Source organism: Erithacus rubecula (genome assembly GCF_903797595.1).
Source record: "Erithacus rubecula genome assembly, chromosome: 17".
NCBI lineage: Eukaryota > Metazoa > Chordata > Aves > Passeriformes > Muscicapidae > Erithacus > Erithacus rubecula.
In genome coordinates, this window is record NC_136669.1 from 5,302,018 (window position 1) to 5,326,468 (window position 24,451).

General features: G+C 43.6%; 1 protein-coding gene across 6 annotated transcripts in view; it reads left to right on the plus strand.

Annotated features, from left to right (window-relative positions):
- SDK1 (sidekick cell adhesion molecule 1) overlaps positions 1-24,451 on the plus strand; it is a 384,435-nt gene that overhangs the window by 303,814 nt on the left and 56,170 nt on the right. For all 6 annotated transcript variants that reach the window (XM_079320405.1, XM_079320404.1, XM_079320403.1 and 3 more), the window contains 7 exons: positions 3,621-3,736; positions 3,995-4,184; positions 6,201-6,299; positions 15,216-15,410; positions 19,354-19,555; positions 21,337-21,440; positions 23,476-23,546. In XM_079320405.1, the coding sequence (XP_079176531.1) occupies positions 3,621-3,736; positions 3,995-4,184; positions 6,201-6,299; positions 15,216-15,410; positions 19,354-19,555; positions 21,337-21,440; positions 23,476-23,546 (977 nt within the window). The remainder of the gene's footprint in view (positions 1-3,620; positions 3,737-3,994; positions 4,185-6,200; positions 6,300-15,215; positions 15,411-19,353; positions 19,556-21,336; positions 21,441-23,475; positions 23,547-24,451) is intronic.

Here is a 24,451-nt window from a genome sequence, read left to right on the forward strand (position 1 = left end):
ACAAACGCCAACAACAATAGTGGGGCATGTCATTACAAGTACTCACTGGTTCTGAAGCTCTTGAATATATAAAGCAAATCAAAACCAAGAAACTATGAGGGAATAAATAATGCTGTAGGTTTTGGTAACACTGGCTTGAAAAAAAGTCAGGAAATCCTAAAATGAAAATCTGGGATAGGGTTGCAAGCAGCTAAAGGTGGAGCTGGATTAGGTATTTTAAACAGGACAAATTCTATCAATCCAAAATATTTTCATAATGTTAGAAATTAAATAGCTCATTAAATTTTACAGTGTAAAGTAATGGCAGAGTAACAAGCTCAGTTTCCACTCAATAAATTGACAGTGACAGTAGGTCCAATATAGAGAAAGCAAGAAATTGCAGAGGCATCTGGTGTATTAGAACAACCTTGGCAGGACTGCTGCCTCTTAGATACAGACTCTCTTGCTTTCAAAAAAATTCATCTCAGATACACCTAACCCAGGGCCTTAATGGATTCTGTGCTCTTAATATTCAGCTACATGAATGTGTACACTTGCCTTACAGGATGAGCTGCTGTAGGAGCATGGTCACACATCCATGGCAAGGATCAATCTCCCAGTGCTTGGGAGTCTGACCTTCACAGAGCAGTTACTGTGCTGTGATGGAGCATCTCTTGATAATTCAAATGTGGTCCAGTGTCACTGTGGGAATTTGTCAGTTTGTACAAGCTGAGGATTTGGCCTGCAGTACCTGATTTTATAGGCAAAGTGGATGTGTGCTGCAGCTATGCTACTTTTGCCGTGAGCCTTGCTGGAAATTTGCACTTCTTAACCAATGTCAGATGTACAATGTGCCACTTTAATTTTTGCTTTCAAAAAGAGTGAGGGACATGCAGCTAAAATGAGCTGCAAAAATGCAGAGAGCCTCTGCATCACACTCTCTAGCTTTCCTAGAAAGTCAAAATACAGACTAGCTTATTAGAAACTCCTTTTGGCTCAGTTAGAGACATAAAACGACATAATTTGCTGTATATCAGATGTGGCTGTGTCAGATGTAGGAAGAGGATGCATGATTTTAGATGCCAAAGTGGATAACCTCAAAAACTCAAGATGTTATTGAAGTTCCAGTGCAAAGTGCCAGTAACTCTGATTTCCTCTGTTTGATCTTCTGAAGTGCTGTGTGCTGGCACTTTGCTGGATTAGCTCATCGTTCAGTTTCCGTGTTTCCGGGTCGTTTTGTTCAAACTCTGGGATTTTTTTGGACACTGTTGCTTGGCTTCTGTGCTGTTCTTGCAGGTTACTAATGAGAACTCAGCTTTTTGGAGCTTGTAACAAAGTCTTCAGTGCAACAGTTTAAGGAAACCAGCATTAGAGAAGGGAGTTTGTAGGGGAAGCAGGGATTATGTGCCTCACTCACTAATTAGTCTTAGCAAACTCCAATTTCTTAGAATCACAGCTTCCTGAGAGAGGAGATGGGTCGGAGAAATGAAGGTTACCTTTCAATTCATTCTCCAAGGGTCAATCAAAGTCTCTTTACTTGATTAAAGACTGGCAACAATGAGATCCATAAAATCACTTGCAGGTACTGAATTCATATTCAAATAAAATTCTCAATGCTGAGGTGAGAACTGAAGATTTAAAGCTTGTTCAGTGAACACAAGGATTTTTGCCATTCAGGCACTGGACTTAGATTCCTTTCCAGTGAGAGGGGACATTCAGCTGCTCTGTCACTGGGAATTGAGAGGGGTCTGAGCTAATGAACCTTCTTCTCTCCTTTGTCAGCTGTCCAGTACCCCCACAGCAGTGTGACCATCCTCACCTCAAAACCAGGATGCCCTCGGGGCCAGCCCAGGCACAGCCTCTACCTCCTGGCTGCTGATCAAAGAGGAAAAGAAATATTTGTAATATGAAGTAACTTTTTCTCTTTTGAAAGGCCTCAAACCAGATAAAATAGAAATAAATGTGGCTGGAAAGGGTTTCTTTCCTCTACACGTCCTGGTTTCTTGTGACCCACCTCCACCCTTTCTCTCTCCAGGAGTGGTTCATGTGGGAGTAGCTCTTTGTGAACATCTACAGATAAAGTTATGGCATCTATCCAAAGACATTCATGGCTCCTGGCAATCTATTTTCCTTTAACATAATTATATCCTTGTGGGGGATAAATCTGGGAGAAGATTTTAAAAAAAAAAAAAAAAAAAAAAGACACTTCAGTGTTGGAGGGGGAAAAAAATTGAATTTTAGTCTGCTGCAGTGTAATGTGATGGTGCTCTGTTTCTTATGCCCCAAATAATTAGTATCAGGGAAATTGTTTCAGAAATTACTATCTCTGTCGTTAACCTTGAGTGCACAGGGGTGGGGGTGCCACGTTTTTGGGGAGGGTTTTTTCCATTTTTATTGATTCTGGTGTCATACTCATTATCTCATTCATGTTGCTAGGAGCCCTTCAGGAGCTCGCCTCCAAAACAGCAGATCTGTTCTTGCACTCGGACAGCCAGGAAAGCATTCCTTTGGCAGAGCTTTGGGCTGCTCTTTGTGATATATTCAGGCCCTAATCAAGCCTAACTGTCCCTAAGTGCTTGTGGAACATAACTTGGTGAATGTTCTCTGGAGGTCTGACAGGTGTATCAGGCTTTAGAAAAGATTGTACCCTTCAGATGTTGGAAATGCCGTGGGGGAAAAAATGCGAAAGGGCAGCATAAAATGTGAACTCTTAAAAATAGCCTCACATCCTGCTTGCATAACGTGACATGCTATTAAGCTTGCCTACAAAGGGCTGCAGTTGGGTGGTTCTGCAGCACTTCCAGTTTTAATGGCATGGGAAAATGCAAGTTTGCTCTTCCCTGGAGTCAGAGAAAATTACAGTGTTCCTATGCCATCAGTCCTAATGATGTTTCCAGTTTCATGAGAGCCAATTTTGTAGCATAAATGAAATAGGCATCTCTCATTGACACCATATCAGTCCCTGAAAATACACCTCGTGTTAATGCATCCATCTCTAATTGATGTCTTGCAAATGTTGAGCGCTATCACATCATCAAAGGGCTGCATAGGTTAAAGAACTTCTTACTGAAGTGGGAGTGCTATCCAGGGGGGGAGTTATTGCTAGCTCTAAACAAGATGTTATTTCCTTTCAGATAATATAGGAAGCCACAGGGGCATAAAACTTCTTGTTAGAATAGATCATGCTGTAAGATAAACTCACATTCAGAGAGACTTCTGGGTTTTGGCATAGGGGAGAAAAGGTATGGGAAAGAAAGGCTGGGGGATAGGCTTCTGGAAAAGTCCAGGAATTTAAACTTGGTTCTAATTACTGCAAATGTATAGAATTTGAAATTTATTCATAGCTGTCAATATTTACTGTCTGTCTGTAGACACTGATAAGTATTAAATGTTTAGCTCTTTACAAACATTGTCATTTCTGAGATGAACTGGCAAGAAATCGTGTGACAGGCTGAAGCATAAAGATTATGTAGAGTGAATACAAAAGAAGAAGGGATTGTCTAGAACATATTCCAGCCCTTTTGGGTTTGAATACTCTTCCATGGGGTCCTGAAAGACTCCTGGGCTGGTAGGGTGATGCAGAAAAATGATCTGATATGTCTGACCTATTTCTGCTCTTTGATAATGCTGTGTGGTTCCAGTTCCCTCTGCTCCTCCTGAGAATGTCTCTGCTGAAGCTGTGAGCTCAACCCAGATCCTGCTGACTTGGGCAGCAGTTCCTGAGTCTGAGCAGAATGGTCTCATCTTGGGCTACAAGGTATGCAGTTGGAGTTTCACACTCATTTGATTTTTAATGTATTACCAGGATGTGATTTTGTATTTGTTATTCACCTACTGGCTATTCTTATTGTTCCTAAGTCAGCTGGAGAAGATACAGGAAGTGTGCTGGCTTTGAAAGGGGTGATTGGTGAATGTAATCTCATTTTATACTGGGTGACAAGGAGGACTCTCCCTCTCTTCAGTCCTCATGCAACAATCTCTTTCCATCTGTGTCTCATCTACATTTATCCTGCAGATCCTTTACAAAGCAAAGGATTTGGACTCTGAACCCAAGAGCCAGACAGTGAGGGGGAACCACACCCAGTCAGTGCTGCTCTCCGGCCTGAGGAAATTTGTCCTCTACGAGCTCCAGGTGCTGGCATTCACCCGCATTGGGGATGGGGTCCCCAGCTCCCCAGCAGTGACAGAGAGAACCAAGGATGATGGTGAGTTTAAAGGTTGCCAAAATAACCATCTTATTTCATCCAGCCTTTTAATGCTGATTTCTACTAGTGGGTGCAAGTGTAGGCAACAAATAATGGATTTTGGGAGGATTCTTCTTTCAGCTTTGAACCCAAAGGACATTGGCTGTACCTGGTGTAACTCATGACAACATGCAGCCTTAACTGCTCTGCCTAGGATTAGGGTTACACCTAGGGTTAGGGTTCAGAAAACCACAAAACCCAGATCTACAAAATGCATGCCAAGGGGAACCCAGGACTGCCACAACATGGCTTATATAATTCAGCAGTATATCATTGGTCATGGGCTGAGTATCTGGCAAAAGCACAGAAAACCAATGTCCCCTATTTCCTCCTTCCCTGCAGCTAATAAAGAGGAAAAAAACTTCTAATATTGAACTCTGAATCTTGGTGGAGATAATTTCTATTAAAGACAATTTTAGAGCCCAATTATAAATTCCTATTGAAGTTCAATCATGCTAAAAACAAAAAAATGGTGCTGCAATTGAAAGCAATAAACAAATCTGGGTGTGACTGGACTGAAGGAAAGAGATGGAATTTGTGACTTAAGTAATCCACTCCTTTTTTTCACCCCAAAAAACAAGGCATTGACCTTGGAAGATGATTCCTTTTGCAGCTGCCTGCAGCACTCCCCAGGGGGTTCCCAGTGCAGCTGGTTGTCCTAAAGGAACCCAAGCAAGCACCCTGAGCATGCTGGTGTGGTGAATTATTCCTGCTGATGGAATTCTACATTTGGTAGAATTCTACGAAATTTGGTTCAGTTCTTGAAGTATTCTTGGGTTCTGCAGATCCTAAAACTGTGTTTGCTTTCATTACCTTTTCAGGAATAAATAAGTTGAGATCAGTGTGAGCGGCTTCTGTTTAAGTCTCTCTCTTTCTCATCAAAATATTTTCAAAATAATAATGGAGTAAACATTGGTTATCACAAGCAAATTCATTAGGGTAATTTGGTTGGGCTGAAAACACATTCAGACTTCTGGCTTAATACAATATTTTCCATGCAGTGCAGGGAAGGAAGGAGTGGGAGCATGTGGGGTCAGGAACAGGGATAACAACTCCCTGACATTTTTTTAGCCTTTTTCTCAGCGTACTCCCTGTGTGTGGACCTGGTGGTTTTTTTTTTTTTAAGGAAAAATAGGAAAAATTACTGTTAGCAGAACTCTGCAGGGAAAGTAAAAGCACTCAGTGAAATGTACATATCAGACTGTAATGAGAAATACTTAAAACTGTTTGTTTTGGATAACCCCATTATTGCAGCTCCCTCCTTAAGTGCATGTTGGCAAATGAAACAAATTGTTCTTCCATCTCCATACCCCTGACATAAATATGTTGTGTCTCCTCTGGGCTCAACTTAATTAAAAGTATCATCAGGAGTAATGCAGGTGGAATTTGTGCTGAAGGGGAAAATTCATGGATGGTAATGTATGAATTAGCATCTCCTCACCTCGTGAACCTGGGCTGGTCAGCATGTCCGTGTTAATGTGCCTCTCACCTTCCTCGGGTTCTCCTGCTCACACCTCAGTGTTTAAGATGCAAATGTAAAGTCAGGAAGCAGTTTAACGACACAGGGAAGGGATATTATTGAATTCCAACAGGTATGAAGTGGATTAAACTATATAACTCTCTGTAAAGGCAGCTTGGTGTCTTGCTTTATAATGTGTTCTCAGTTACATCAGTGGTGATTCTGCAGTGAGAAAAATCCTACAGAGCTCAGAGCTCCTGGTGCAGTAAAAACCACTGTAGGGTGCACTGGTCTGTGCTGTGTTTGGTGCCTGAGGGTGCTGGAGGCCTTTTTTCCTGGACAGAATGTATATTTATACACAGAATAAGTATATGTTACACATATGCACGGGTGCTTCCAACCACTGTTGGAGAGATAAAGCTTGGGCCGTCATTCTGTACAGGGTGAGCAGAAAAGCTGTGGTGCCTCTGGTGTGAGGTGATCCCTGTGGTGTGCATGAGCTCTGTGTTCCCTTGCAGCCCCCGGGCCCCCCGTGAGGCTGGTGTTCCCCGAGGTGAGGCTGACGTCCGTGCGCATCGTTTGGCAGCCCCCGGAGGAGCCCAATGGAATCATTCTGGGTAAGATGGAGCAGCAAACCCCGGGCTGGGGGGGGAGGGATGGAGATCAGAACAAGGTACAGCTGTTGAGTTTCCCTTTGCCTTGTGTACTGGTTTGAAAGCAAAGCCAGTGAGAGACTCCAAGTCAGAAATGCAATTTAATGGGGAAAAAGAGAAAAATAAAATGCGTGCAATAGTATGAAAGAAAAACCACTGACAGAGTCAGAATACAACCTGACACCCTGCTAGTTAGGGTGGTAGTAGCAGTCCAGATGAAGTGGTCTTATTGAAGCAGTGATCCTGTAGAAAGGTCTGGTAGCTCTTGTCCTCTGGAAACCAGTGGGTAAAGGCTGCTTTGGTGTTCGAAATCTCAGGTTTTATCTAGGTAGGGAAGGCTTGGCTCTTCCCCCTGGCTGGAGCATCTCCCAAAGAGATGATGTAATTTTATCAGTCATGCAGTGGGACTCAATGGCCCATTAAGGATGAGACATGGAAAAAATAAAGAACATTGCCCCATCTGGTTTCTAACAGATGGCCCATTAGCAGAGGATATCTCCAACAGAGATGAGAATCACTGCCCCACCTGATTTCAAGAGATGGTGATTGAATACATATATTTGGGCACATTTTATATTGTAACCTAGGACACCTTGCACATAAGAAAATCTCTGGCTGAAGAAAAGAAAATGTGCTGCTGCCAGCTGTGGGGCTGTGGTGAGGGGACAAATCTGCAAGGCTCCATGCTGTGGGTATTCCTGAGCCAGAATTTGGTGTTGTTCAAGGCCCATTGTCTAAGTGTCATCTCTCTTCTATCTGCATTTGTGTTGGTAACCTGTTTGGCTGACTGTTGGGGAAACTGCCTGGAGACCTGCATTTCCCCCACCTTTGCCAGACATGCCCAATGTTTCAGTTTTATTTGTGCTTTCATTATATTGCTTCCTTCAGATAATATGTCTGACAGGTCATGAGGAGTTAAATCCTATTTGTCCTTTCATCAAAAAAAGAGAGGCAGCAAGGCATGACAGGATTTGTGGAGAACCTTCTCGCCTTCCTGCTCTCATAACTCTTGGGTTGCCTTTGCAATATGTGCACCAGCCACTGTTACACTTAAAATGTGAAGACTTTTACAATCTAAGAATCCATTCCTGCCTCTAAAATTAACGTAGCTCATAGTTACCAAGCAATTTAGTGTTTGCTGCTGCTGCTACTGAACACATTTTACAGTAGTTCTGGCTGGTGAGTAAAGATTTGTGTCTCAATTCTGAGAACAGAAGCAAAAGCTTTTGTTTTTATCTAGTACTCTGTCTGCCAGGTCTTTCTGCTTCTAATTTCACTGCCATCATTCAGGCTCACGTGTAGGCTTTCAGCAATATTCCCTAAAGCCTTCCTTGCTGGCTGGAGGGTGCCTGATTCAAATGCTCATGCAGAAGTGGCCTTGTTTTAAATAAAGAATTCATCCTGCAATGCACTTAAATCTTGAGTCAAGAACTCAAAGTGTTTGCTCAGGTGGGTAGTTTGCCAAAGTGATCCTGGCATCTGAAGACACAGGGAAATCATCAAACAGCATCCAAAGGCAGATGCTGCAGGATTTTCTGAGCACGAGGAGGAGTCTGTGTGAAGCTTGGCAGTGGTGAGCTGCCAGAGATGGATCCATGCAGGGTTTCTGTACAGCTCAAGCAAGTTTGGCTTCCAGGTTGTCTTGAGGGTTTGATTTGTTGCTTTTTTTAAGGAACTCTGTGTCCTAATACTTGCTCTCAGCAGAGATTGAGATTTGAGTCACAGTATGTGGTTAAGGAGAAAAAAAAAATCATTTGATAGAAATGATGAGAAAGAACAAAAGACATTTTGCTCCCCCAGCTGTGTTCCAACCTCTCACATTGCTGCACTTTGTCAGCCTCATTTGCTGGAGTTGCTGCAAGATCAGGGGAGTAGGAGCTCTCCTTTATTTTGTCTTCACACAAGTGCATCCTCTCCTCAGCTGATTCTTGCTCATTGCCATTATGGTGATGATAAAATCATACAAACAGCACCATTGGAAAGGGAAAAGCTGTCCCTTAAACAATCTTCAGGATGTTTAGCTTGTAGACTGTTGTTTCCTATGTCTTTCACAGCCTATGCCCAGTAAGATATCCCAGGATACTTCACACAGTCCTTGACTACTCTGATGGTGTAACTAAATCAGTTCATGTCCCACTGTTCATCCCTGCTCCTTTTCACAGTACACTTCCAGGTCAGCCAGTCCTTTCACAAGAACATTAAGCTTTTTCTCTTTAAGTGTGATAATTTGCAGATGCCTTTATTGAATTTCATCTCACTGATTCCAGACCATGTCTCTTCATTACCCAGATCGCTTTAAACGACACTCATGTCCTCTAAAGTGTGCACAGCTTGGTTTCATTTTTGGAGTTTGCAAGCAGATTGGCAATTCCATCAGCCAGATCATTAATGAAAGTATTAAACAGGACCAGACTCATTCATGAGGTCTCTTGAGAGCTTACTTACTATGTCCTCCCAGGTTGTTAGCAAATCATTGATAATAGCATTTCAATTTTTTTAGTGTGCGTCTCAAAATGTGTGGTGTTTTTCTTAGGTTCTATTATTGTATTTGCTTTTGGTGGGAATGTGTGCAATCATATTAAAGACTTACTCAAAGTCAGTGTGGGTTATATCTACTCTTCCCACCTGGGCAATTACACTGTCAAAATGGAAAACAGATTATTTGATATTTATTATTTGCTCCAATCAAACAGATATTGGCTGTTCCTTGGCACGTTATTATCCTCATGGATGCTTGTATATTGACTCATATTTTTTTCCACGTTTTTTCTGTGTATTGAACTTTAGTTTCATTTGTCCATAATTCCTTTAGTCGGTCTTGCCTCCTTTTAAAAGATGGTGTACTCTGTTTGCCCTTTTGTAATGTTCTGGGATGTCACCTGTTGTTCACAAGTCCTAGAAAAGAATGGCTAATTATTCAGAGATGGCTCCACATCTGCAGGGCAAATTTCATCAGGCCTTTCTGACTTGATCACATCCACCTTAACTAAATATTCGTTAACCTGTTCTCCATTCCAGCCTACATCCCTACTTACGTTGTTGTCACTTTTAATTTGTGTGGAGGATCTTGTCAGCACCACCTCTTGTTGTGTGTGAAAATTCAGCAATGCAGGTATCAGCCTTCTTTCCCTTTCTGCCCCACCTGTCTTGTGCTCATTTTTTCTTCCTACTGGTTGACTTGCCCTTCTCCTCTCCCTCAGATTTCTAATGTATTTATGAAATCTTTCTCATTGCCTTTGCTGCCCTTCAGGCAATAACTCACTTTGCTCTTTGGCTGTTCTGATTTTGTCCCTCTGTGTCTGTGCTGTCTATTTATACACTCCCTTAGACCTGTGTCCTGCTTCAACTTTTTGTCCGATTCACTTTTGATTTTCAGGTCATTAGTGAGCTCTGAATGCAAACATATTGGCCTCTTAACATCTTTTGTCTGCATTGGGATAGTTGTACCGGTTTTTTTGTCTCATAAAATGGTCAGCTAACCTGGATTCCTTTTTCCCTTAGAATTCCTTCCCAGGGGGATGTTACCTGCCAGTCCCCCACATCTACCTCTTTGAAGTCCATTGTCTTTATTCAACAGTTCTCACTTTTCTTTTCTCAATTGTAGAAATACTGAGGTTCCTGGAGGAAGTAGTTAGCTGCCAAAGAGAGAAAAAGGGAAAATTGTTCATGCTGGGTATTTCTATGATCTTTCCTAAGAAGTGAGCTGTGCTTCAAAAATAGATAAAAAACAACATGTAGCCTTCTGAGGAAAGGTTGCAAATTTGGGGAGTTTAGATATTTTTTTTTTTTCCCCTGTACACTTTTTACATCTCATTACTATAATGAACCTCCAAAACAGCACTGCAACCTCCTGGTCAAGAGCACCAAAGTGGAGTCATTGGGAAAAATAAGTGAATGTAATTTTGTACTCTGCCCTTCTATTCATTCATGGGGCTTGAAAGAAAAACCACTTGCTTTGCAAGAGCGACTTATATTCAGAGCCTTTGAACTAATGTTCCTGCTCTGCCTGCCTTGTCCTCTGAGCATACACACACCTTTGCAGCTAACATTTTTGTAATCTATATAAAAACATGTTCTAGCATTTCAGAGAGAGATTAGCAGGATGAAACACTGGCAGGCACCAAGAGGGAAAACCACTTGTTTGTTTGTTTAAATATTTTACGGTGCAAGACTGTGAGATATTTCCCTTTTTCCTTCTGGGAATGTTATGCCAACCATCTGAGGCTTCACTCTGTCTTCATCTCTGCACTCAGTTCAGCCAGCACCCACATAGTTCCCTTAAATACTATTAAAGATAAATGAGGCATTAATGTGCATTTGTGCACTTCAAGCTATGAGCTTCCCCCTGAAAACGAGAGCTTAACCCACATCCTCCCCAGCCCTGGTTAGTATTCCTCACGGTATCCTCATATTTAGCATTTACCTGGAGCTTAGTGGGGGGGAAAAAAAAAAGTGTAAGAACTCTGCTGAGAATTAGAACCAAAATTGGATGTAATCCATGTTTGCAAATTCCTGTGTTGATCCCAGGCTGCATTTGCACACCCGCTGGCCCTAAAACAGATAAGCAGGAAAACCAACAAACCGGATTGCTGCTCCGAGTCCTGTGACAAATTAATAAGTGTTTGTATCTCTGCTGCACCGTGCCCTGCACCAACGGGTGCTGTCACTTCTTGAAGGGCTTTGTATGGTGATGAGCTTGAAAGCTTTTTGATATTCATGGGGTGTTGTCACCCTCCTCCTGCCTGCTTGCTTTGGGGAATCCGGCGGCTGCGTTGCGCTGACCCGACGTTTAACGGGCAGCTGCCATTTATTGAGTTGGGAAGAGTGCAGCTCGTGGAACTGCTTGCACTTGTGCAAAAAATGCTCAAATGATGCTAAAGTGAAAAATGAGCCTTGTTTCAATGAAAAACTCCTGAAAACAATGAAAACTGCTGAAGATTTCATCTTCCAGGAGGGTTTTTGATGCTGTTTTGGCCTGGTGGGTGGCAGCACTCCCAATAGAAGAGATTTGGGATCTAATGCTATATGGCAGAAAAGTTAAGAAAATAATATGAATTCTTATTGACCATCCGGATATTTCACACTCTATAAGATATTCCTTTCCCCCAAAAGTTTACTCCAATCACCTTTTAAAGGTTTTACTTTCATTCATAACCTTTGATTTTTAAATTTTTTTTTCCTAAGATATCTGCAACATTTTATTGTCATAATCTAGTAAGGAAAGGAAGCTGCTCATTCCTCCACTGCAGCAATTGCCTGTTATAGCCCTCAAGCATACATTAATTTCTCTTTGAACACTTTCCATTTACCTCTATTGATTTGCCTCGTTTGATTTCACTTAACATTTCCTTTCTTCTCCTATCCCTTGTTGCTGAAATTCATCAACTTAATAATTTTATCTTTTTGATCTTGCATTAGCCCTAGTTATTATCCAAGCTGTAGTTTAAGTACTGAGTCTTCTGTGCCACACAGAAAAAATAAAAGTAATGCTTTTTATGCCAGGCTGGATCCTCATTGTCCCAAACTGTCTAACAGGAGATGCAGAGGGTCAGAATAAAGTACTCAGGTGGGTTGTAGGTAGCAATAAATGTGAGCTGAATTCAGGTGTAGAACTTTGATATTTGCCTTGGAATCAGACCTATGGAAGTGTAGAGTTTCTTAGGAAATCTGTTAATGTGATGGGTCTGGTTGTATAAACTCGAGAAAACAGATATTTCCTCAGACTTTGAGCCAGCACAGCAGATGTAGGAGGGGACAGTGAATGCTGGTGCTGTTTGTCACAGGGATGCAACGAAAGGGAATTTGCAGATCCTGTCACAGAGACAGGCTGGGACAAGTGATTTCCTCTTTCTCACAGCTAAATTAATTTTTTTACTAGCCACAGACCCACTCTTGTATAAGATATTGTAATGGCCTAGATATGTATATGTTCCTTTGCCTAATCTGGTAGTGTTTGTAATTGCTTTGCAGCATGAGTGCCACCATTTAGCAGTAAATAGTTATCTTTCTATTCCCCCTCACATTTTAACTACACTTCATATTTTACAAAGGTTTAGAAAAGAGAGGAAATTACTCAACAAGGATATGTCCCAGATATCATACTTATCTTTTAATAACTAGATAAATCAACTTTTCTGCTCTTTTAATGTTCTCTGTTTCCCTCCAGGTCTTATTCTTTACATCTTATGTCCCTTTATCAAGCTTCTTTAGCCATCTTAGTTGCTTTTTCCTTCATCTTTCCTGCTTCTGTAAAAATTTCCCCAGTGCTTTTCTTTGACTGTTTTTCCTCCTTGTTAAGATCCTGCACTGGGGTTTTCACTCCCACATTCTTCACATCAGTATAAACAAAAAAGATCATATATATCAGTTCCTTCTCCCCATTGCTCTCTGTCTTTTTGTGGACTTTTAAAAAAGATCAAAATATTGCAGCATTAAAGATACCGAAGTACTTTGTTGAAATATATTGGACCAGTAATGGAAGAACTAATCCCATGGATAAAAGGAGATAATTTTCAGGTAAAAAAATGAAATGTTGGAAGTGTAAGACCCCAAGACTGCTGGGATCTAAACACACTCAAGAGCACTGAAAAATCTAGAGACTTTTTAATTGATTAGAATAGAATAGAATTCCAGTTGGAAGGCACCTATAACAATAATTAAGTCCAGCTCCCTGACCAGTTCAGTGCTGACCAAGTTACAGCATTATTAAGGGCTTCATCTAAATGGCTTTTAAACACAGACAGGCTTGGGGCATTGCCCACTTCTCCAGGAAGGCAGTTCCAGGGTTTGACCACCCTCTCTGTAGATAAATTCTTCCTCATGTCCAGTCTGAACCTTGGCTGAAGCAGTTTGAAACCATTCCCACATGTACTATGAGTCCCAGGGAGGTCACAGAACCCAGGTAGTCTGGGTTAGCAGCAATCTTTGAGAGCCCTATGGTCCAACCCCTCTGCCATGGGCAGGGACATTCTCAACTAAAAATGGTTGTTCCAAGCTGTGTCCAACCTGACCTTGAACATTTCCAAGGGTGGGGCAGCCACCAGCTCTCTGCACCAGTGTTTTACCACCCTGGTAGCTCAGCACTTCCCTCTCCACATCCCCTCCTCAGGGTGCTGCAGGGAACAGTGAGGTCACCCCTCAGCCTCCAGACTAGACAAGCCCAATGTCCTCAGGCACTGCTCATAGGACATTATTCCCATCTTCTGAAGAAATCTAAAGCTACCCACCCAGCTGGAAATGTTCCTGCAGGAATAAACCAACCACAGCCTGGGGGAGCTGGGGCTGAAGCCACAGGTGCTCAGAAAAGCCAGGTCACTCCCTGAGGTGTTGGTGCAAATTGTTCCATGTGAAGCAGCCAGGACTGTCCCCAAGCAGCTGCCAGAGAAGAAACGACAAGGGAACCCTGGTGCATCATCAGTGGCACTGTGAAAGTCAGCACAACAAAATTAATACCATCTGTATCCCAGTTAAATTCCACTGTTTGTGGCAGAGTGCACCACACATGAGTGGCATCCATTCCAGGGACTGCAGAACTCCAGGCCTTTTCTGTGAGTGACAATGTGGCAATTGTGGCATATTCACAGTGGGAAATAAATGGCATTGGGTTTTCTTTAATAACCATAGGTAAGATCAGCCCCTCAGATTTCATGCACTGACCTTCCTGAATGAACCATGCCAGGTTTGACTCCCCCTGGTCTTGTTACAGCCAAGATGTGGTGGGAGTTCATACTCTAGCTGGGATATTAATTCCATGAGAAAGAGATGGCTCAGGTGCTGCAGACCTTTTTTGTCATTCGTAGGATGAGCAGAGGGTTGGCAGAACTGTGCTGTGACTGTTTTGTTTTCAGCTGGTTTGATTTGGATTTGTTGGCTGCACTCTGCCCTGTGTAACTCCATGGAGCATTTAATCATACATTCAGCTCGGGCAATAAAACCCCACATCAGTTCTGCTATTAATTGATTTTGGAAGTCAGCTGCTGGACTGGAAGTTACCACTGAGCTCCAGAAGTGAGAGCCTGATTGAATTGCTGGGTTTACAGAATGGATTTGAACATTTGGCAGACCCTCTTTGGGGGACAGTTGTCGCTAGTGGTGCGTAAGAACCCTGGAAGCCCTCCTTGCACAGTGGAATCATTAATAACCCAGGCTAAACTGTGAGCTCCTGATTGTCAGGCAGGGTGGAAGGGGGGTTATCACTTACAGGCATCAGCAAAATTGATTATTGAGACCTGCATGGATGAAGCAGGACCACAGAGCTTGCAGCTCCTTCCTCAGGCTCTGGGCAAGGGCAGTGATGCAGAATGACAGAAGGGTAGCTTCATTGGCAGTTCTGGTTCTCACTGCTGAGGGAAAAACATGTGCAGAAAGGAGGAGCAAGCTCTGACTGGAGCTGTGTGAAGGCTGCATGATTTGAGCAATCCAGCTGCTGGAGCTGCAGCTGAAGAACGTTGAATTTGAGCCAGTGCTGAAAATGGGAGAGGGCAGAACAACCTGTGATCATGGGTTGGAAAGCTGAACCTGGAGCATTGCCTTGAACTGCCTCCATCAGGTGAGACATTGCACCAACTCTGTTCCTTTGCTTTCCAAAAAGGTACCAGTATGTCCAGGAAAGATTAAAGTGGTTTTGCATCTTGTTGGCCTAAAGGATGGAAAGTGAACTCAGTTTCATGGCAGTTGTATCCAGCAGAGCCTTTTGTGTGAGCAATTTCCTTTGTAAGGTGTGTGGCATCTGCCAAAAAGCAGAGCTTTATAACACCAAAGGCAGTAAATTACTTTTTTCCCGACTTCAGATAAGCATGTAATTAGGATAAGCTAATAGTGCTGGTCTCTTTTGTCCCTGCTAGAGAAGGCAGCTGAGCCTTTTCCCCTCTCTGCTTGCAGGGTACCAGGTCGCCTACCGCCTGGCCAGCAGCAGCCCCAACAAGTTCACCACGGTGGAGGTTGGCTCCACAGTCCGGCAGTTCACGGCTACAGACCTGAGCCCAGAGTCAGCCTACATCTTCAGGACATCTGCCAAGACCAGGCAGGGCTGGGGGGAGCCTCTGGAAGCCACGGTGATCACCACTGAGAAACGAGGTAATGTTTGCAAGCCATGGCTTCAGGGAATTTCTGTGCCTGCCCTGGAGCCCGCCCTGCACTTAGGGGGATTTTAATAGGCTGCACCTCCTCCTTCTCACCCCATAAACCTGCCCCAATCCATAGCAACATCATGATTTGAGAAAGCAAGGCAGACTTTTATGAGACACAGTTCTTCTAACCTGCCGGGCTGTTGGAATTGATTTTTCCATCAGCTGCTATATTGGCCATATGCAGCCTCCTTTTGCAGTCAGATGGTTTTTTTGGGTTTTTTTTTTCAGCTCTCTCGTTTTCTAGAAAGATTGCAATCTTAAGAAAGTAAGTGATGGATGAATTATATTGATTAGGGAACGCAAAATGAGAGGCAGTGATGTTGCAGAATTTCTCCACAGCTCCTCCATTGTGCCTCAGCCCTGACCTAATGTGTTTGTAATTACTCTGGCCTTTCACTGCCACACGCTCCAGCAGAGCCTTTGCATCTGGGTTGCTCAGGCTTTTGCTGCTTCTTGCATCAGCCATGAAATGGTTGTTTGCATCCTGACTCTCCAGACAAATTCTGTTCTGAAGAGAATCTAGAAGGTGGCGTTTATGTGTGTGTGTGTGTGTAAATGAAACCAGATGCTTTGATATCAAATGTACCAAAATGTGAAAGACATGTAAGGTATTACAGGATCTGCTCTGCATCACTGCTTGTTTTAAATGCTTTGCCTCAAGGAGCTGCTCATTCATCCAGTTTTAGAACTGATCTGTAGAGCTTCAGTTAAAAAATTTGCATTTCCTACTTGTGCATGAAGATTTTCAAATTTTTTTTTTTTTTTTATTCAGAGCTAAAAGAGGATATGTTGGTGAATTTGTTGGTGAAGGAAAAGAGTGTGGGTTTTTTCCTGTCTTGCACATAGGCCATATTCCACTGCAAAGAGTGTACCTGGTCTCTTGAGTTAGCAAAACCAAAACAAGCCAGGGTAACTACCAGCACCACTGGGTTTTGTGCCATGTGATGTCTGGATATTGATATTTTTAAAGTGAAATTCTTCCTCAAAAACTAGAACCATACAACTCTTGTGCCTCGTAAAAATTACAGTTCAGAGGGGAGGACACTGTTCACCAGGGCAGACCTCCACAGACATATTTCAGCTGTTAGAACTTCTGCATGTGCTTGTGGGCCTGCTCTTGTTCTTGCCCAAGTTATGCACTATAATGCAACCAATGACATTTGCTTTTAATTCCTGAAATGTGCCTGATAAGCAATCATTTGTTTAAAGTCTTTTCTACACTTTGCACATCATTTATTTCCCATTTGTATTTGCCAACAACATCTTCATTTTTTTCTTTAACACTTCTAAGAAGAGAGAAAGTTGATGTTCAGCTACCAACAGCAAGAGCCTGTGAGGTGCATTTCAACTACTCCTGGCCTGTTTGGTTGGGTTTAAAATTCCCTCTGGCAAAGCTCTGCAGGTCATGTGCAGCTTTCCCAGTGCATAACAGTGCACTCTTCAGAGGAAGAACCTCTGGAGATGTATTAGGAAATTGGAAGTGCCTCTGCTAAAGATACTGTCCATCAAAGAGATTTATCAGCTCAAAGTTTCTCCTACCCCTGTCTGATTGCTGTCAAAGGGGAGTTTCAAAGCCTGACATGTGGAGGCTTCAAAAAAGAACCCACCATGCCAAAAAATGTGCATTCTCAAAGCTCAGAGCCTCTCCTGCTCAATAAAATGTGCTGAGATTCCCCAGACTGTGCACAAAGATGCACAATAGCTCAAGGCAGAGCTCCCAGCTCCACTGTGGGAACAATGACCCCTTGTTGCTATCAGTGCTTTAGGGTTATCTTGAGTACCCAAATCGCAGTGTAATGTGATCCCTTTCTCTTATTGATGGACAGCTCTGTTGGGTCTCAATGTGCTTTGGAACCACAGGTTTACTGATCCCATTTAAAGTGTAAGGACAACAAGGTGTTTTCTCACATCAGCAAGAATTATAAAAGGGGATGATAAAGAAATTTATCCAGCGCAGCTTTTCTGATAACAAGAAATTGACCTGAAGTGTGTATACATGACAATAAATATTCTAGAATAAAAGATATTTAATTCCTATTAATTAAGGTGTATTTAATATCCTCATAGTCCTTGATACTAGGATAGACAGGTGCAAAAATTCTATTGAAATAAACAAAATTGGTCACTCTTGCCCTTGTAAATCCCTTGCTTAATCCCAGTATAAATCTTTACATTTTGCAGTGATGCCTGTGATTTATAGATCCCAGGTTATATAGTGGATGTATTCTCCAGAGCCTCTGCTGCAGTGCTTTGAATCTACACTTCAGAAGAGTCAACACTGGTGATGAGGGTCAAAAATTTAAATGTAGCAAGAAATTAAACGTAGTCTATAACATCATGTGGCATGGTAGAGTCAAGCCTGCACTGCCAGCCTCACCTTTGCATTTGCTCGTGGCTAAGCTCCCATAAATAAACTCTTTATCCTAATGGGTTTGTACAAACAGTCAGGGAGTATATCCTGCAACACGGGAGATTTTAAGATCTCCCATTAGCAGCAGAAGGAAACCAAATCATGGGAGACTGAGTGCAAGATCTGACCTGCCCAAAAGTGCAGAGCTTATCAGCAGAATGTATAAAATCCCTGCATGGCTGTCCCTCCCTGGCACGGAATAACCCCGCGTCCCTGCCTCCGCCTGTCAGTGTAAGGCGCTGACCTTTCGCGTCGTGCTGCTGCTCGCAGGCTGCTGGCACCCAGGGCTTCCTCCAGCTAATAGCTTACAAGTCTTTGGGCACTGATGTCAGCGAGAGCAGGCTGCAGAGAAATGCCAAAACACGCAGGAAATGGTTTTAGGGGATGGCAGGGAAATGAAGCGCTGGCCGTGCGGAGCTGTGAGGAATCAGGCAGGCTGAGGTGTGTTTATGGAAACAAGTGCTGATGAAGTTGAATTGAATTGCTTCTCAAAAGCAAGTCACTGCGGTGTCTCCAATCAATTTCTGCTTTATTACATGCCACACATTTTAATCAGAATCAATAATCTTCATGATAAACAATTAAACAATTATTCCTCACTCTATAGAGTTTCTCTATTGAAATCGATGGAGTGCGGAGATGCGGTGACGGGAAAGGAGATCTGTAATGAAACAGTTGGGGGCTGGCATGCTCACACCTGCATTGCCATTCCCTGCTCATCCCAGACCTGTAGGGTAATTACTCTGGAGAGAGCTCCCTCAGCACTGCCTGGTTTGACTTTGTAGGTTCAAGGTTAGTGGGTGTGAAGGGAAGGGTTGGGGAGCTCTGGAAGGGACCTGCACCAGGTGCTCCAGCTCTGTTCTGGTTCCAGGCTGGGGTTTGGAAAGAGCAGCACCAGGAACTCATGATGCCTCCTGGTTCCTTGCCTAGTGCAGGAATTCAGCATCAGCTGTGTGTGCTTGAACTCTGCCACACAGCAGCCTGTTCCAGCTCATCCCTTCCTCTTCCTCATGCCTCAGCTGGGGGAAGAGGATCCTGCACACCACAGACAGAACAGAGTTCCTGGTACCAACAAGTAAGAACAGGTTAAAAAGTGAACTCATTTACACACAGATTCTGTCAAAAGAGCAATTGCAGCCAGAAGCACAGCTGAGTTTCATTAAAGATTGTCTTGCTTTGCTTGGCTGCCTGTCCTGATGATTCTTCTTTAACATGCTGAGTGAAGGGCCCCAAAGTTTGACGTCCAGTGTGATGAAGGTTTATATCCTATGGAGACCTTTGATGCAGGGAGATAACAATCAGTTTTACTGCTCCTCCTTGCAGTAGAAGGATAAGGAACGGGATGGTTGTATACTCCATGAAGCAAATCCAAAAATTCAATGCCCTGTGGCTTTACCTATATGAAAATCTGAGCAGGCTGTCACATTTTACATTGTTGTGGATTTTCTCTCAAAGCAGCTGAATTCTGGTTTGATTCCAGAGCGACCAGCCCCTCCCAGGCAGGTGCTGGCCCCGCAGGGTGACGTGTCCTCCCGGAGCCTGCTGCTGACGTGGGTCCCTGGCAGCGACGGGTCCTCCCCCATCCGCTATTTCACGGTGCAAGTGCGGGAGCTGCCCCACGGGGACTGGCAAACCTACTCCTCCTCCATCAGCCACGAGGCCACATCCTGCATCATCCAAAGGTACCACCTGATCCCAGCCTAGCACAGAAATTCCCATTCTTTCCCACTGGTTAGGAAACCAAAACAAGCATCACTCAGCCTCACGTTCTTTTTTGGGGGAGAGAGGTTAAGTGAGGCCACTGCTCCCATTTTGGAGGTAGTGTTATGAACAGCAGTTGAGAGATTTGCTGAAGGTCATGCAATAAATCTAATTAAAGTTGGGCTGCAGTGCATCTTTTTGAAGCTTTCCCTGGAAGCTCACCACCACAGATAACACTACACAGACTAAATCATATGTAGCTACACAGCGCTCTGTAAAATACAACTAGTTAAAAATCCTTTCAGCAGTGACTGATGTTAAAATCCAGTCTGAATGCTGCATTGCAATTATCTCTATATAAGCTTTTCCAGATGAAATGAGAACCATTTTTATCTGTATTTTCCATACTGAAGTTTATAGATAGCATCAGAATGTTTAAACTTTGTTATTCAGGCTTCATTATATCCTCTGCAATACTGGTGTAATTAAAGTCCTTGTAACATCAGCAGAAGTAATTGAATGTCTACGAGCAGGTACTTGTTTTGCTGTCCATTTCCTCTGTTGACGAGCCAGTACAAATCAGATTATTTCTAAAAGGCCATGAGCTTTAGGAGAATCAGGTATTCCAAGCATTCAGATAGACATTTTTTGGTCTGTTATTAAAAGCATTGGTGACTGTGGTATATAGCAGCTCACTGGTTGTGTGCCAGAATCTTTCCAGTCAAAACCTGTAAAAACAAGGACACCATCTATGTCACTTAGATTTGACATTGCCATGACTTAAAACAAAAGATCAAAAAGGATGATTCACATTAATCAAGTTACTGTAGGTAAGTAATTCTGTCCTGGTAGGGTGGCACTGCTGAAAGAGATTTCTTGTCCTCCTTGCTAAAAACACTTTCATGTGGAAGTCCAGAATAGTCACGGTTGTGAGAGTGCTGTCCATCAGAACGCATTATCCTTGATGTTTAATCATTCCCTACGAGTAACTTGGGTTTGTAGTCAGTGTTACATCTGCCAGTGGATGGTTAGGCACTACCAATTAATTAGTGAAATCCCCCGTAAGTCACAGCTCTGCATTTCAAACCTCTGCTGTGACTCCAAAGGCAGCCTCCCCTTCACCTCCCTTGCCAAGCCAAGGCAGAATCATCTTTGCAAGGTTATGTCAGCTGGAAATCACTCTTTGCATATCTCAAAGCACCACATAGATAAAAGAGCTGCAGGGAACCTGTTGTTGCTGTCTTTATTAAATAATCCAAGTAATGGAATTAATTTGGGATTCAGCAGGAGTGAAATGCACTGAACGAGTGGTGAGGTGTAGGGGATTAGTCAGGAGCTGGCACTCTGAATTCCAGAGCCTGCTGGGCACTGGCTGACCCTGGGCATGTCTTCTGCCCCCTCCCCATCTGTGCGAGGGTGGGCTGGCCCAGGTGGCTTTGGAGGATATCTCAGCAAAGCACCTTGACACCAGGCTCTGCACAGCCATGCAGAACTCAGATAGCAAGCCCCAGTCGTGGGCTGCTCCATAAGCTGCAGCCTCAGGTTTGTTTTCTGATGCCCAATCCAGTGAGAAATCCATGAGTGATTCTGGGAGCTCAGGGCAGGGGACATCAGGGGTGGGAACACCTGGAAGCTGGGGGAGACTGGGGAGAGGAGACAAACTGCTCAGTGACTGTTTAGCAGTGGGCAGGTTCCCTGTGGAGGCAAGTTGTGTTGAGGGAGGGAGATTTCATCCCTCAGCCTTGTTTTCCCCATTGCACAGCTTGAACCCGTTCACCTCTTACAAGCTGCGAGTGAAGGCCACCAACGACATCGGGGACAGCGACTTCAGCGCAGAGACAGAGGCAGTGACCACCCTGCAGGATGGTAAGGGAGGAGGGGAGAGGCATCACCCAGGGGTGGGGGCTCCCCCTGGCTCCTGGAGCCACTGCAGGGTGTTCTCCATGGAGGCTGCAGTGAAAACCAACAGCCCAAGCAGTTCTGTCCATGGGAAGTTGACACAGGTAGCAATGAGATGTGGCTGAATTAACAGGCAGCCTTTAAATGTCCTGCTGTGCCCTCTGATAATGAATCATACTTTCAGGAGTCTCAAAATGGATTTAAACTTCGTTTGATTGGCTTCCAAATTCTGCACTAACCATTATCTTTGCAGAAATTGAATAATTTACAAGAGAGCATTAAAAATAAATGTAGAACTCTGCATACATTTGAAGTAGTTTCTTCAATTGTTTTCCTCTCACAATCCATGCCAGTCTGCAGAATGGCAAAATTGCTGAGGTATAAGTAAGAAAGAGTATGAAGCTCCTGGAAACATGAGCATTTAATCCTGCAGATCAGGACTAATAAACTGTGAATGACATTGACAAGGCTTTTATTTTTAGCCTTAGAGATCAGCTTCTAATTCCTTGATTGTATAAAGTCGATGCCTGAATGCAGAAGTAGCTCTGATGTCTTGAATGCGGGAGGGAATTCTGCAAAGCAGGAAAAGCATCAGTATGTGCTTTTACCCTGGGAAATTGGGTGATCCTGGGATACATGCATGGATAAATATATATATGGGTGCTGTGAGGTGGGGGTCAATCTCTTCTTCCAAGTAACAAGTAGTAAGACATAAGGAAATGGCCTGGTTGCACCTGGGGAAGTTTAGATGAGGGAAAATTTCTTCCCTGTAGGGTTTCTCAAGCACTGGCAAAGGCTGCCTGGGGCGTGGTGATGTCCCCATCCCTGGAGAAATTTGAAAGTGTACATGTGCCAGTTGGGGACATGAGTTAGCAGAGGGTTTGGGAGTGCTGACTCAATGGTTGCACTTAATGGCCTTAGAAGTCTTTCCCAACCTAAATGGTTCTGTGGTTTTATATATATATATATGGTGCTAGGAATTATTTCCTACAGAGCAAGGAGTGACAAGTTAGAAACGACACTGAGATATAAAAATAGGAGGCCATTTTGCCAGGGAATGTGATCTTGAAATCAGAAGAACAGAGGACAGAGCTCAGGAGTGTGGGAAGTTAAACAGGAACCCAAGTAATACCTGACTAATGTGCTAAGCAGCCCCTGAAAGGCATCCTGGCTCTGCACCTTCCTGCACAGCAGCAGCAGGGTCAGTGCAGGCTGTAACTGGTGCTAATGAGGCAGCACTGACTCACTGTTGTGGAATTTGAAATTTCGTTTTAAGTTCTCTTTGAATTTAGCTACAGTGGATCCAGAGTTGTGCTTGGCTTCCTCACAACACAACTGGGAAAAAACTGTGAAAGCTTCTCACCTCCTCAACAAACTGAGCATTTATTCTGCTGAGCAGCCCTGGTGCTGCCACTTGAGCGTTGCACTGTGGAGGGCTGTGAGCTCCTGATAAGCCTTTGCTTCATGTTTGAGCTGCTGAGGAGTGTCTGGGAGTGCCATGGGCACAGGAAGGGGTTAACCTGTCTGTGGTCAATCAAGCTGTTCTGCCTAAAATAATGTGTGACTGTGTGACACAAACTCCTAAATTCAAGGTGGGCTTGCCCCAAATGTGATAAAAAAATCTCCTGGAAAATCTGGGAGCACTTTGCTCACCCTTTGGAGCCAGCACACAGCTGGTTTAACTTCCTTACAGGTGGGCATTGGTGGTGTGTGAGCAGCTGGCTGCTGCAGCTGCCTCCAGGTTCATGCCCTGAGCTTTTCTTACTCTGCTCAAGCTGCCAAGGCCACAGGTAGAGCAGGGGATGTAAGAGGAGTGCCTGGTTCTCCCTGGGTTCCAACATCCACATCCACCATGCTGCTTTTGAGACCCACCACGAAGCAGCTGGGATGGAAGATTTCCTTCAGCAGTGAAGAAAAAGAACCTTTTGAATGAAAGAAAAGCTGCTGCCCCTTTTCCACCCTCCTGCTGTAACTGCTTTTGTTTCCTTTTTCTCTTGTTTAGTTCCAGATGAACCACCCAGTTCTGTGTCAGTGACTCCCCACACAACTTCCTCTGTCCTTGTGCAGTGGCAGGTAGGTAAAATGAAAAATTCTGATGTGCCTGTGAACAAATTTTTTGGCTGCTTTGACTTGTTAAATTTAAAGGGACATTGCCAGGGACATTTCCTTGAGCTGGAAATATTGTACTACCATTGAAAGACTGCAGCTACTTCCTCATTTGCCTGATCTAGCATAAATTTTAGTGATGAATGGAGATTGCTGATAGTTGCTTTTACTCTGTGCCCCACTGGGAGGTAAAGGAGTGTCTGTAGCCATGTCTAAGATTGTTGCTTGTCAGATTCCTGCCCTTTCATTGATATCCATGGATGTGCATCTTTACATGGAAAATATTCCACAGAATGTGATGTTGGTGAGATCAGGTAATCAGCTCACATCTTGCACAGCCTCCTCCTGCTACTGGAATGATCAGAAGCCTGAGATCAGTGCCTGAGATCCCATTCATACCTCTGAGGAGCTCCACACACCCTCTTGACTCTTTGAGAAGGAAACATTGAGTTTCTTCAGAGAAAAGAAAAGAAGTTCCGCAGTCTCTCCGGGTTGGTTGGGGAAATATTTGTGTCAAGTCTGCATTTTACATTGGCATTTCCTCTGCCTTCCTTTATCTCTCAACTCTGGCCTCCTGGGAGATGCAGGAACATTTTGTGATCCAGTGCCTGAGGTTTCTTTTTGCAGAGTGGGCATTAATAGAGGGACCCCAGTGGGGTACTGCACATTACCCATAACCCATCCTGGAAAGCCTCTGCCCCCCCTGCTCCCCAGACAATGTCCCCCACACATAATAAGGATGACTTTGGACAGATTGCATTAGAGTGAAAAATGTACATATGCATTTACAGTACAGATGGGACTCCTTGCATTTTGGGAAGAAGAATATATGGATGAGGGTGTTTTTATTGCTGTGCAGCAGCACTTTAAAA